Genomic DNA, 13502 nt, shown 5'->3' with positions numbered 1-13502 from the left:
GACTAAAAATATACGTGTCTATTGGAAAACTGGTTGAGTTACAAAGGTTCTGAAAGTTACCCCAAACTTTTAAAAGTTTGTCTTATGTATGTTCCAAAATGAATATGCACAGGTACTTCACATGACACTTGTTGTGGGTTTTGCAATATTTAAAGATACACAAGCAGATAACCTTTCTGATAGAGCACCAAAGTAGTGATGAAAATGGGTAGATGTTGCTGTCACTAACTGCTGTTTCAAATCCATCTCCCTGCCCTGTTCAAAATAGCTAATTTTGTAACCAACATGCAATTCAAAGGTTTGGAAAGGAAAAATTTTTACAGACAGTTATTGTGAGAGCTGTTATTGGGCTAAAATCTGGTATTCTGAAAATGTCTGCAGTTCACTAAGACTTTTACTCCTAAGTGTATGAGTAATTCTTAATTTTGGGTCACTTCTGAACATGATGTGGTAGAAGCCCACAGCTTACTTTAGAGGAAGCCTGCTCTGTGAACTGTGGTGTCTCTCTAGGAGCATGCAGAAAGGTAGGGAAAAGATCTGCAACTCACTGTCTCCTTCAAGCTGTGCAGATGTTTACAGTACACATGGTAAGACAGCTGAAAGGCTCAAGACACCCTCAGTAAAAAACCTTTTCCATGAGAAAATTCAGAGTAGATCAGAGTGCTCTATAAATTCACATTCTTTATGCACTGACTTTCTCGGTTAGGTCTTTCCTAAAATACTTTATGTCCACTGGATTTTCTCAACATGGCAGCAAATGCATTTTTACTACCCTGAGGTTAAGCCACAGTGAAGAATTGGCCCAAGAAATGTATATATCCATCCATACATACATACATACATACATACATGCATGCATACATACATCCAAGTTTTGAGCACATTTCATCCTTAAATCAGTTGGTAATGTATGTTGATATAACCACTACAAGAGGCAGAATGGGGAAGAGCCATTTTTCCCTTTCCCTGAGAATCTTTACCCATGGCAAAAGTCACATAAGGATTCATCCTCACTCCCAAAAGCATATTGTGCCACATCAGCACAGAAATAAAGAGGATGCCATCAATAAAACTTCTGAAAAATGAAATATCCCTGACTTTTGGCTCCTGTATCACATTCTCTGCTCAATTCCTAGTCCAGAATTTCATCTAACTACACAGCATGCTGACCTCTTGAAACAGGCATCGGGCCCAGACTATGATCTTGCATATCTTACTAAAACTTAGGAAAAAATCCAACAAAAAAACTCTGAATTTACATTTTCATAAAAGAACAGAGTTCCCTTCAAAAACAAAAATTTGAAGACTAGGCTGTGAGAAAGCAGTGCATAGGAATTAGATAGAAAATACAAACCCAAAGGCAAAGTGTCTAGAGACAGCTGCAAGTGGATAAATACTGGCATAACACTTGTTACTACAAAATATTGTATAATCCCAAATTATAAAAAATTCCCTGTCTCAGTAGATGAGATTCAAAGCATAAAGGGTACATGTTGCAAATTTTCAACTAGAGGTGAACATGTATTACAGGACTTCAAAACTCTTGTCCTGGTTAGTTTGGAATTAGATGGTTAGTTAGGAAGAAAATAACCATAAATTAATTCAGACCTCAAATTAATAATATCTAAATGTAACATTTTCTGGTGGCTTTCAGAAAAGTATAAAAACACTTAAGTATATCAATATTGTAAATAAAATTGTCTTTAGAAATACTAAAAAGAAACAAATCCAAACACAACATAAACACAACTTTTTTAGTTCTGTCATCTAGTGGTTTGAGTCTTGTGCTGAATTCTCCAAATGATCTTTACAGGAAATAGGCTATTTTTGCCTAAATTAGAACACAAATGAGGATGTGGTTTACTGACAGCGTGATAGAGACATAGATTAAAGTTGAGAACATTAGTAGGTAAATGCAATAACTCTTCCACTTCACTTGCTTCACTAGATGATGGTTTTTTTTGCCTAATGTAAGCATTGGTCACTGAAACATTATAGTGATTATAGTGATATTTATTTCAATGACAATATCAAAACATTGTCTAACCAAGATAGTTTTTCTGTAGTTCCTTCTGGCATCTTTGCCTTGCCTACTTCAAATCCGTTACCCTTTGTTACTTTTGACCTTCATCACTAATATTATTTCCTTGATTTATAAAAAAATGCAAAATATATGTATTCATTATATGTATCTGACACACTTCACTAAAAGAAGTCCACTAGGTTTCAGTCATATAGTGTTTGGAAATGATAATGTGACTTTTAGCTGGAAGACTTCTCTATTTCACTTCTGATTCAAAATCACTGGCAAGTACCAAGCAGACTTCCATAGGTGTGAGATTGGGCTCCAGTTCTAGTTCCACCACAGTAAACACTGTTAGATTAGACTACAGTCATATTCATAAACTCTAAATCTCCGAAAACCATTGAAGTCTGAATATACATCGTGTGCATGGTACAGAAAACAATGTTATATCTGTCTTTTGTACAGCTGACTTATTTATTTTTGAAGCTGACTTTGTTGCTCTAACTCCCTTGCAAAGACTTTTGAGGTTCTTTGCATTACAAATGAAGAGTTAATTTGGGTGTAACCTCCAGAGCCTTTTCAGAGAGAGGAGAGGTTCTGGTGGCATTATGTATCTACAGTTTATACTACAGAGAAGACCTTTAGCCAATGTAATAATGCCTGGGTGGAATGATAAATGCTGACCACATACAATTCCTATTGATTTGGAGCTTTGTGTGCTCAGGAGCTGTTATGGTTTAAAATCCAATGTGGTACACGATGATCCGAAAATTTAGTTCAGTTATTAGAAAAAGGTAAATAAACAACAGAAGTCTTAGTTTTGTTTATGTTTATCAGTTGGGAAAATGGTCCTTTGGCTTATAATAGTACAAACTCTGACATAGAAAATTATGTAATAGCATAATGAGTACAACTTATGCACAATCTTTGTAGGGAGCAGATACACATATCTCCCTCTCCTCCATTACATGTGACTGTATGTATAACATGGAGAATTACATTTAGCTCATCCTTACAGAGAAAAATTAAAGTACTAATAGGTTAGAGTGAAGTCATCCTGTCTTGAAACACACTTCTGGTAAGCACACTTCTACAGTATGTTCAGTTTCCAGAAGAAATTTTGGCTGCTGGCTGTACTGGGATTGAAAACCAGTTTGTAAACCTGGGTCAGTCATGTGTGTGCAACAGACCCACTATGTGTGCCCCTCCAGCACATCCCTTGGAAGGAAATTTTTCTTAATGTAGATGTCCAGATCATCCCACTTTTATGAGCTTAAATGGGTTTGATTGCAGTACCTTTGAGAGAAGTATCTCACTCAAACTGCTTTTGATGGAAAAAAAAAAACTTCCAAGTAACAAGGCATCCTCCCGTTGACTCCTGCCATTGCAGCCAAGGACCCAAAGTGTATTCCCATTGTCCGCTTGCAAAGATGCACTATTTCAAAAGATTATCCTTTGCAACAATCTGCTCAGTTTAGATGTGGATTTCTCTGTTAAGATGAAAAGTCTTTTTCTTGCTGAGTCATTAATGTCGTATATCCTCATTTGCCAAGTCTGCTGTTAGTTGGGATACATATGAAACCTGCAAAAAAAAATCTCACTGGCCTTTGTTCAAATTGAAATGGAAACTTATAAGAGATTTTACTTTCTTCACTAGCTTATATCAAATCAGACAGAATCTGTACCAGCTTTTAAATTGCTATAACATCTGATTTGTCTATAACAGAATTTGTCTATGTTGACTCATTACAATTCTGAAAAAAAAGTCACCTCTGACCACTAACAAAGGGGGTAGTGTATCTTGAGAACTCTGTGTATGACTAACTGACATATACAATAAATACAAATGTTACTACAGTAACAGATTGAAATTATATAGTTCATTTAAACCTTTTTCCAACTTCAGCTTAGTCCCCACTAAAGCACACAGGAAATAAACATATTGAGCTGTCTGGCACCAGGCAACTATCCAGGTCCTGTTCTGTCTAGCACTGTGCTAGGCTTATCCATCTAATCAACATTAGGAGGTTTATTTATGTGAGACAGATATATTAGTAATAAATGAATTTATTCAGTAGCTTGGTGGATTTATATATGTACAAAATCATTTTAGTTTAAGCAGACTTAAAACTGAGTGACTCCACTACTTTTATGGGCTGTATCCTGAAGCCCTTAGCACATTCTAGTCTCCTCTTCACAGGAAAAAAAATACAACTCAAACCACACAAACCCCCCCACACACACCAAAAACCCCCCAAAACAAAAAACCAAAACACATTACCAAAACAAAACACTAATTGAAGTGAATGGAATGTTTACTGGAGCAAAAACTGAAAAAGACGTAAGAACTGGTGAAATGCAAGTGAACATGAATCTAGCTGAGTGGCATTTCAAAGACTAGTGGTATATTTATATACATTGTATGCACTATTCCATGTATAAAAGTCTGTTTCAATTTTTACAGCCCAGGATAGTTTGTACAAGAGAAACAGCTGGCAGAATTCAGAAGGGATATCTGGGTTTTCTTCATCACACCTATTTGTACTTTAGACAGACTTTGTTTTAAGGCATTAATTTGACATGGGAGTCAGGTCTGTGCTACGTTGAAGACTGTTTTCACTGATTCCTCTGTTGTTTTTTAGAAAACAAGACTGAGAATTCTCTTAGTGCTAAGGTTTATCCATTTCAATCAGACAGTGAGTGGCACATTCCCACCTCATTCGCAGTTTTTAATTCCAATTGCTTTTGAAATGTCCCTTTTCCTTCCCCCCTTTATGCTGCCACTTGAAAGTTGAAATGCAGCAAGAATGTAACGTTAGGTGCCAGTTTTCTGAATTACAGGGTGAGTGCTTTAGCTGATCCCAAAAAGCAAGTGTCTTTTTATACCGCATAAAAGCCTGAAATGTTTACATATCAAAAGGCTATAGGCCAATTTCTGTCAAAATTATACATGAAGTTAAGCAGTACAAGCAATTTATTTAAACACTAGTCATTGTAGAAAAATTCAAAACCATATGCTCTTTTAGCAGTTTTTCACAAATGCATTTGACCCATGACTTGGCAAGACATGCATGCTTCATAATTTACTCTAAATTTCAAATCCTCTTGACGTTTAAATAAAAGATCTTCATTAATAAAGTTTATATGAATGAAAACTTTAGAAGCTGATATTGTTAGAGGGAAGCTTTCAGAAAAATACCCAACCGCGTTTCTGCCTCGTTTTCAAATGACTGACTCTCCTAATCAGTTCAAGATAAGTTTATTCTGGGAACAAATTACGGTAATTCCGCATTGTATGACTTTTATACTTTTTTTCTTCCTGGTGAAGCAATGATGCAATCAATTTGAAACAAACGTGGGGAACGCTGCAGGGTGATGGCATTTATAAGTGAGGGATGTGCCGCGAAGCGCCGTTTCGCCGCCGGTCATCCCCCAAAGCCCCGGTTCACCCCCGCTACCCCCGGCGTGGGGCGGGAGCCGCAGCCGGGACCTGCTGGCCGAGACCAGCCCCGGCCGGGCTGGGGCTCGGCGCCCCGGGCCCCTCCCGGCCGGTCAAAGACTCCGCAGGGAAAGGGATGGGTGCGTTTTGCATCCCAGGAATTATTCTTTAATATATTAAAATTTAAAAAAAAGTCAGATTTCTCCGCATTTTCACAGACTTGTGTATGGTGATTGCTTTGTATGAAATCGTGTTTGGGTAATAATATTGAAAATCAGCGCCGTGTTTACCGTATTTCATACCTAACAGCTTGCTCTGCCCAGTGCTATGCTCCTCTTTAGATCCCTCTTTCAACCCATGCTGTGACCACCCTCCCGTAACAAACAATTGCTTAGCAACACTATGCAGCACAATTTGCTTGTGTTTCATTTGTTATTACAATTTCACCCCGACATTGTGTGACAACTGATTGTTTGTTTAACACAATTTTCCGTTTGCCAGGTTAGCAAAGAGCGCATGGGAAATGAGAAACTCCGAGAGCAGGCTTTGCGAAGCGGGTATCGAAACCGGGGGTTTCACGGCAAAACGACTCAGACTAAAACAAAACAAAATAAAAGAAACCGTCCCCACTGGGCCAACAAAGTTATTTGGAAAATATAATTTCTAAATTAGGAATGAGGGTGAGAGTTGTAGCATGGTGGATCATCCATCAGGAGAACAAAAATGTCTCTGGGAAGCCGAGCGCCCGGCGGGCCCGGGCGGTGTGTGCTCCGCCGGCGCCGCGGCTCCTCGGGTGCCCACTCGTGTCCCGCGGTGCTGCTGTCACCTGGGAGAAGCCGGACGGGCGCGGAGATGAAGCCCTGACACAAGGGATGCTAAACACCCGAGAAGTCGGCCCCGGCGGCGGGTGTCCCCACCGAGGGCATTCCCATCTGCGAGCCCCCGCAGGAAGCGGGGCTCCGGGGGTCACCCGGTTTGTCCCCCGAGGGGCGGCAGTCCCGGCTGAGCGCTGTCCCCGCCGCCCGCCTCCGCGGCCGCGCAGCGCCCGTCCCGAGATGCTCCCGCGGGATGCGCCTCTCCGGGCCGGAGCCGGAGCGGGCCGTGCCCCGCTGCCGGCCTCCCCTCGGGCCTGCCTCTCCCGGGGACCCCCGCCCGGCTCGCCCGGGCCACCGGAGGGATGCTGTCGCGCATTGCTGCAGAGCCGCTGAGGACGTGAAGGAGCATCCCGATGGCGGCATTAAGCAGGCGCTGCTCTGCATGCAGCGTGACCGGCTGCACTCAGGGAATTACTGACCAAAAAAAACCCCAACAAACCGAAACTCCCACTCCAAGCCCACCCACAAACAAATAAAAAATAAAGAAAACTCTCAAAACATCAACAGGAAAAAAATTATCCCAAATCTAACCAAAAACCCGCCTAACCGTGTGTCAAATAGTTTCACTTTCTATCAAATTTGAAAAACTTGCACGAAGTTCAGGTCTAAATGCCGAAGGCATAAAGAAATGGTTAGGCAGATAAATTGAAGTAAAAAAAATGCAGCTAATTAATCACATTGCGATGTATCAATAAAGCGATAATTTAGTTTTTGCAATTGTTTTTTAACGCTTATACAAATCTTTCGCTAGAAATACGTTTCAGATCATTCTCAGGTGCGGTTTCAAATCCTGGTATATCGAGGAAAGGAAGGCTAAAGATAAAGTGCGAGTAAGCGCTAACGAGGATATTCTTTGTTGAGGAAAAATAATGTGTTCCTCGTAAACGGACTCTAATGGCTTGTTTTCATTTCATGCGTACAATTTCCTACCTTCTTTGATGGAGAGTTGATGGGGTAAATAGTCTAATCTTATTCAGTTCACCTCCTGTGGATTCCCAGGGACAGTCGTGACAGACGAAGTATTCTGCAAATCACAAGAGCCAGCTACCAGGAGAGCCAAACCTCTTAATATGAAGAGTTTTAGGGATTTAAAATTTCTCCATTTAAAAATTCACGGAACATGCAAAATATAAAGTTTTCTGCATCATTGCAACTTTATGGGCTTTGTTTTCTAAGCTAGATAATTAAAGATTAAAAAGAAAAGAAATAGGCACCAAGATAGATCGGAAGCAAATCGGAATACCTACCACACGCGGGGATTTGAGATGGCATTGGTCTTTAACGTTTGCTTCTCTTGGCTTGTTTTAAAAACAAAAAGTGATACCTGTCTGAATCTGTTAAAAAAGGAAGAAAAAAAAACCTGAAAACGGGGAGAGAGACAAGTTTACAATATTCATGTGTCCTTGTTCTGCCAGGTGACCTAGGAAAATAATAAAAAATAATTCAGTTACTCAGTGGAGACGTTGTTGCTTCACTGCATAAACCTTAAATCAGAGAAACACATACTCTTCAATGCCCGTTCAGTCCTCCGAGCAAGATACAAACCCTGCTACAGAAACACTTGGAGTGGGGGGGGCGTTGCATGTTTATGTGGCAGTTTATTTCTTTTTTTTTTTAAGTGCTTCTTAAGCAGTTCGAAGCATAAATAATGAATCTCAGCCTTAGACAGAGGAAATCGCACCCACTAATGTGAACTAACACGACCAAAGTAGGTGCATAATAGACAAGACTAGGAGCTGCTAACCACTTCTACACAATGGCATTAATAAGATTAACCTGGGCAATTAGCCGGTGCAGCAGAGATCAAGCCTAAATCTGGGGCCTTTCTAAAAAGCCCACTAATGGAAAGGATTACGTTAATTTCATTAATTCTCAATACACAGACTCTGGCTGCTTTCACTCCTTTGTGTAACCCCCACCTCTTCCTCACCAAAAAAGGGGAGAAAAAAAAAATCAAATCTGGTTTTGTTTGTCATCTGCATATTACCAGGAACTAAATCCAGGATGACGTCGCCTGGGTATAAAAAAGGGAAGAGGTTCAGATGGATTATACTCCGAGCAGCCCTCTGGGTTGAGATCAGTAAACAGGCGAGAGTTGAGGGGGGAAAGTTCCAGGGGTGGATCCTGCGCACACACACACACACCGCACACGCGCGCACAGACACACACGCACACTCTGCCCGCAAGCTGCCCTCGGAAAAGGCTCTTTTCTTTTCGCTCCGATCCCTTTCTAAAATTTATCCGAAAAGTTTCGATTTCGTGTCCTTCCAGCCTCTTCCCCCCCCCTCCCCAGCCACCACCTACCCTCCCTCCCGCCCTCCTCCCTCCCTCCCCCGGCCGGTCCCCGCCGCCCTGCCCCGCACGGTTTGGGGCATGCCTGTGAGCATGTTCAGCATCGACAATATCCTGGCGGCCAGACCTCGCTGCAAGGACTCGGTGCTGCTGCCCCCGAGCGCCGCGCCCGTCGTCTTCCCCAGCCTCCACGGGGACTCGCTCTACGGCAGCGCCTCCGACTACAGCGGATTTTACTCCCGGGCGGTGGCTCCCGCCTCCGCGCTGCCGCCGGCCGTCACTGGATCTCGGCTCGGCTACAACAACTACTACTACGGGCAGCTGCATGTGCCGGCGTCCCCCGTGGGCCCTTCGTGCTGCGGGGCCGTGCCGCCCCTGGGCGCCCAGCAGTGCTCCTGCGTCCCCCCCGCAGGTAAGGCGGCCCCGCGTGGGACGGGGCGGACGGGCCCCTTTGTTCCCGCAGCCGCGGGGCCGGAGCGGGTGGCGGGAGCTGGAGGCCCGCAGGAGAGCGGGTGGGCGGCGGGAGGGGACATTTTCGGGACGGGACGGGACGGGACAGGAGTGGGGGGAAGCAGCGATCTCATGCAAAGCCTATCGTCGACTCGTCTGTCTGTCCGTAGGTTACGAGGGCACTGGGTCAGTCCTGATGTCCCCTGTTCCCCATCAGATGTTGCCCTACATGAACGTGGGCACTTTGTCCCGGACGGAGCTGCAGTTACTGAACCAGCTGCACTGCAGGCGAAAAAGACGGCACCGGACTATCTTCACTGACGAGCAGCTGGAAGCGCTGGAAAACCTCTTCCAGGAAACGAAATACCCAGACGTGGGCACGAGGGAGCAGCTGGCCAGAAGGGTGCACTTAAGAGAGGAAAAAGTGGAGGTACTTTGCTTTCTTTTTCTTTCTTCAACCCTCTCCCCATTCGCACTCAAACGCGCCCGAACCGGATGTATCGCGGTGCGGCTCCAGCCCGGCTCTGCCAGCGGAGGGAGAGCGACCGCTTTGCGGGGGCAGAGGGAAAGTTTTTTATTATTTCCAAGTGCCCTTCCTTGGGACGGCCGGCCGAGCCTGTCACAGGGCTGCGAGGGATTGTCGGCAGGCGGCTGTGCCTCCTGAATGCGCCCGGCCGGTCCCACCCGAGCGGCTTCCCCGCCTCCCTCCCTCCGTCCGTCCGTCCGTCCGTCCGTCCGTCCGTCCGAGTTTGGCCGCCGCACACCGGCCCCAGCAGGGCTCCTGCGGGGCTGAGGTCAGCTGCGGGTTTGCATAGTTTTATTTTTGTTTTTCGCCCTAATAATTTAATTTCTTAACGTAACAGGTTTGGTTCAAAAACCGCCGGGCGAAGTGGAGGAGGCAAAAGAGATCGTCTTCGGAGGAATCAGAAAACGCACAAAAATGGAATAAAGCGTCTAAAACGTCACCGGAGAAGAGACCAGAGGACGGGAAAAGTGACTTGGACTCTGACAGCTGATACTTCTAAGTGGGGGGGACATTTCCCGTGGACTGTCGGATACACTCCAGAGGATGCTACTAATCTTGCACAAGATCTGCCTTGTTGGAGGGGGGAAATATCTGTATATAATGTACAATGCCCCGAGCTAATTCCGTGTAAATAAAATGTGTTGCGGAGGTGTTGCACAGGTAGACGGCGGCGCGTTTGTTCACTCTGCGCCGCGGGGAGAGGGAGCGGAGAGGGACAAGGGAGCAGGGAGCGATGGTGCCCAGCTCCCCGGGGTTCCTCGGTGTTCCGCGGTGCGGCATCACGGGGGGAACGCCGGCGGAGGGCAGCGCTGGCAGGCGGGTCCCGCTCGCCGCACGCCGGGCAGCGATGGTGGGACTCGCACCCGGAGGGAAGCGGCCGGGGCCCAGCCTGGCAGCCCGGTACGAGCCCGAGGGGCCGGGAGCGAACCCCGCCGCTCCTCCCGGGGCGGCCCTCGGCAGTCCGGCCTCGCTGGCCCGGCCGCGGCCCGAGCGCTTCTCCCGTCCGGGAGCGCCGCGGGTCCCGGCCCGCCGGCCACCGTGCCCTTGGGAGACACCGGCAGGGGAAGCAAACCCGGCCCCACACTTGTTAACTCCTGCTCTTTCCCCTGTCTCCCTGCGCTTGAGCTTGGTTGAGTTTCCAAAGCGTTTGTCTTTGACCCTCGTTTTGAAAAGCCAGCTCTCTTCAGCGGTGTTTAAAGCTGTTGTTAATAAATTGTAGACATTACCAGATTAATTACGCGTATAAGGGAGTACGAGCCCTTGTGTGCTGCTTTTTTTCAGGTGTTTCAGAGGAAGTTGCTAATGGAAGTTTTCTCCCCTTTGAGGCAGCACCTTTGCAATTCCGAAAGCAGTGACAGCCTGGCCTCGTTTTACTCTTCCCTCTACGAGGGCCTCGTAGCAGAGACGTCTATTCCCCCTTTAAAATCCACGCTCGTTTTCCTTCCGCTTTTTTCCCCTGTGGCTCTCCAGCTCAGAGCTTATCATTTCAGAGAGGAGCCACAGTGGTTCCCCATGGTGTTGTGTTTAGGAAGACACTTCTCTGTCCTTGCCTAAAAGACTGTTCATAAAGTTAAAACAAATAACCTGAAAGTGTAAATCCAATTCAGACGATCTCTGGCCCGAAAACTTCATGCTGTGCCTTTCATTCAAAGTTAAGTCGTAGTAAGCTGATTTTTCTTAATTATGGCCAATGCCTAAACTCACCTATATCTATTAATCTCACCTACTTTAGACAAATTGTTTGTTCAAAAATGCTCACCATTACTTCCAGTGATGCGAGAAAGGGTCAACTGCTGTGTTGCTTGCCTTTTTCCTATTTTTCATGATAGATCCAGGTTTTTATGGGTGTTGTAACATGGTGCATACTGCAGGTGTTAGTGTGAGAGAACCAGTCTTAGTACCTGTCTGCTCAGATAGCTCTTAGATGCCAATGTTTCCACAGAGATGCCGTATCTCTTTCTGAGTGACCTCTCACCACATCAAGATGTAGGAGCAGCTGCTGTGGAAGCAATTCAGTGTGGTTTTGTGTGAGCCAGCCTTTAGGAGGCTAAGAGTTTCACAGCTACTGCTGTCTTGAAGGGAAAAAAAAATTAGCCTCTTGTTCCTCAGTACAGCAGAAGAGGAAGGATAAAAACAAATGGATTCTTCTTGTACACATGTGATGGTTTGGTTTTATGGAGCTATTACATTTTGGAGATTCTACCCTATTGCTATGGATGCATATTTGACCTCTGTAAACTATACTGAATTACAACACAACAGCACTAAAAATTAGTTCTTAAATTGCTGAAAATTAGATTTGAAGTGTTTTGTTATGTTATATGCAGGAAGTCTCTGTGAGTGAAGTTTTAATGTCATCACCTCTGTATTTAGTCACTGTTAGGTTTTAAAATGCATACTTAATTTGCAAATAAAAGCCAGGTCTAAGGATAATATTGCCCAAGACTTTACAAATGCTTATATATTTGTGTTACTTCCATGTGTAAATATCCATATTGTCACAATAGGAGCTTGGTAAGGTTTTGTTTTGTTTTGCTTTTTTTATTTTTTGTGTGGTATGACAATTTTGGAAGTCTCTATTAAAGATTTTAGCTTGCATAGTTGAATGTAGGAGTTAAACTAGATCTGGATTTGTAAGAAGTGGGATTTAAAAAGATTTTTGATTACTAATAGGAGTTACTTAAAGTTGCAGTACACATCTTTAAAGAAACGTAGATATTTCCAATGGGAGCAATGGCTCCATTTGTGACCCACAGAAGCTCCAGGTCCCCAAACAATAATGGATTTATTGAGAGCTGTTTGTTATGTGGAAACATAAGATGTGATGTAAGAATCAAAACTTTGTATTCCAAAACACAGTTCTAGTCATGGAATTGAATCACCTCTGATTTCTTTAAAATAACATTGTACTTTTGTCTGTATTAATTTTTGAGTTTTCTATAAATTCTTTATTACCATAAACTTGATCTTGCAGTCACAGGAATCTACTGTTATTACTACAAGTAGGTGTAGATCTACTGAAGCTAATAATATGACTTTAAAATACAGTTGAAAGGCAATTTTAATCTTGACCTAAAAGCTTAATCTTACTTACTAAAAATTGTGTTTGTGCCATTCATAGTAGCTGTCTTATTCTTTTTCTCAGTGGTGTTTGCTGAAAACCTAAAGGTTTTATTCTATCTTTTTTTTTAGCCTACAAAATGAGATTCTGTGCAGTATGGAAGTATGATAGTGAAAAAGTAGTGAGAAGTTTGCATGAAAAGGATCAAGAAAGTTGAAAACTAAATTATTGAAAACATGAGAGGGATTGTAACAAGAAGATCTCTCATTCGTTTATGCTGTTTTGTTGGCATATTCCACTTCTAGATGTCTGTCTGGATTTTTAATTTAGGAGGATTCCTACATGCCAAAATGCAAATACCACGTAGCAGCTTTCATTATTTTCTCTTTCTGCTCATGAAGTAGGAACAAATCAAACCAAGAGACCTGAATAGGTGCTATGTTCCAGCAGGTTCAGTTCTAACAAAGGGGCTTTGAAAGAGCTGTTTGTGGTTCTGTTTGTTAACATTTGTCTAAAAGGAGACCAAAAAAGAATTTAAAAAATTATTTGGTCGGTTTTGTCTGTATCTCCCAGTGCAACTTACAACCTTGTATCTTGGGCAAACATTCTCAGAAGATTGGATGGGACTGAAATGTTCTGTATTGTTCATGGTACTGAGGCACTGAACTTGGGTTCAGCTTCTTGATGTCTTACTGATTCTCTATGAAATGCTGGACTTCTTTCTTCCTAAATTTCTGTCTGTAGAATGAATAATACTCTTCTCAGACCTCACAAGGGAATTAGGTTGAGTGAGGGATTATAAGAAGAAACATAAGCTACTTTGGAGGTTCACC

At 43.6% G+C, this 13502-nt stretch overlaps 1 protein-coding gene and 1 long non-coding RNA gene across 2 annotated transcripts; one reads left to right on the top strand and one right to left on the bottom strand.

The window, feature by feature from the left end:
• Nucleotides 1–3618: 3618 nt before the first annotated feature.
• LOC146767395 (uncharacterized) lies at nucleotides 3619–7729 on the bottom strand. The gene is made up of 3 exons (XR_014955745.1): nucleotides 7588–7729; nucleotides 7271–7364; nucleotides 3619–6291 (listed from the first exon to the last, which is right to left on the bottom strand). It is a non-coding gene; the product is annotated as an uncharacterized LOC146767395 (long non-coding RNA).
• A 307-nt stretch (nucleotides 7730–8036) lies between these two features.
• On the top strand, nucleotides 8037–10269 carry GSC (goosecoid homeobox). The gene is made up of 3 exons (XM_021549655.3): nucleotides 8037–9044; nucleotides 9253–9512; nucleotides 9946–10269. Exons 1-3 carry the CDS (start codon nucleotides 8345–8347, stop codon nucleotides 10096–10098), a joined length of 1113 nt encoding a protein of 370 aa, XP_021405330.3. The 5' UTR covers nucleotides 8037–8344; the 3' UTR covers nucleotides 10099–10269.
• The last annotated feature ends 3233 nt before the right edge of the window (nucleotides 10270–13502 follow it).

The sequence above is a fragment of the Lonchura striata genome, chromosome 5 (assembly GCF_050655825.1).
Source record: "Lonchura striata isolate lonStrDom1 chromosome 5, ASM5065582v1, whole genome shotgun sequence".
Taxonomy (NCBI): domain Eukaryota; kingdom Metazoa; phylum Chordata; class Aves; order Passeriformes; family Estrildidae; genus Lonchura; species Lonchura striata.
Note: the sequence above shows the minus strand (reverse complement) of the source record. Positions and strands in the feature narration are given on the sequence as shown.

Excerpts from the sequence above, each read along its gene's own strand:
- GSC (XM_021549655.3), top strand. The coding sequence starts at position 8,345 with ATGACGTCGCCTGGGTATAAAAAAGGGAAGAGGTTCAGATGGATTATA. Across the intron at positions 9,045-9,252 it reads CTCCTGCGTCCCCCCCGCAG|GTTACGAGGGCACTGGGTCA; the intron begins GTAAGGCGGCCC and ends GTCTGTCCGTAG. Across the intron at positions 9,513-9,945 it reads TAAGAGAGGAAAAAGTGGAG|GTTTGGTTCAAAAACCGCCG; the intron begins GTACTTTGCTTT and ends TTAACGTAACAG.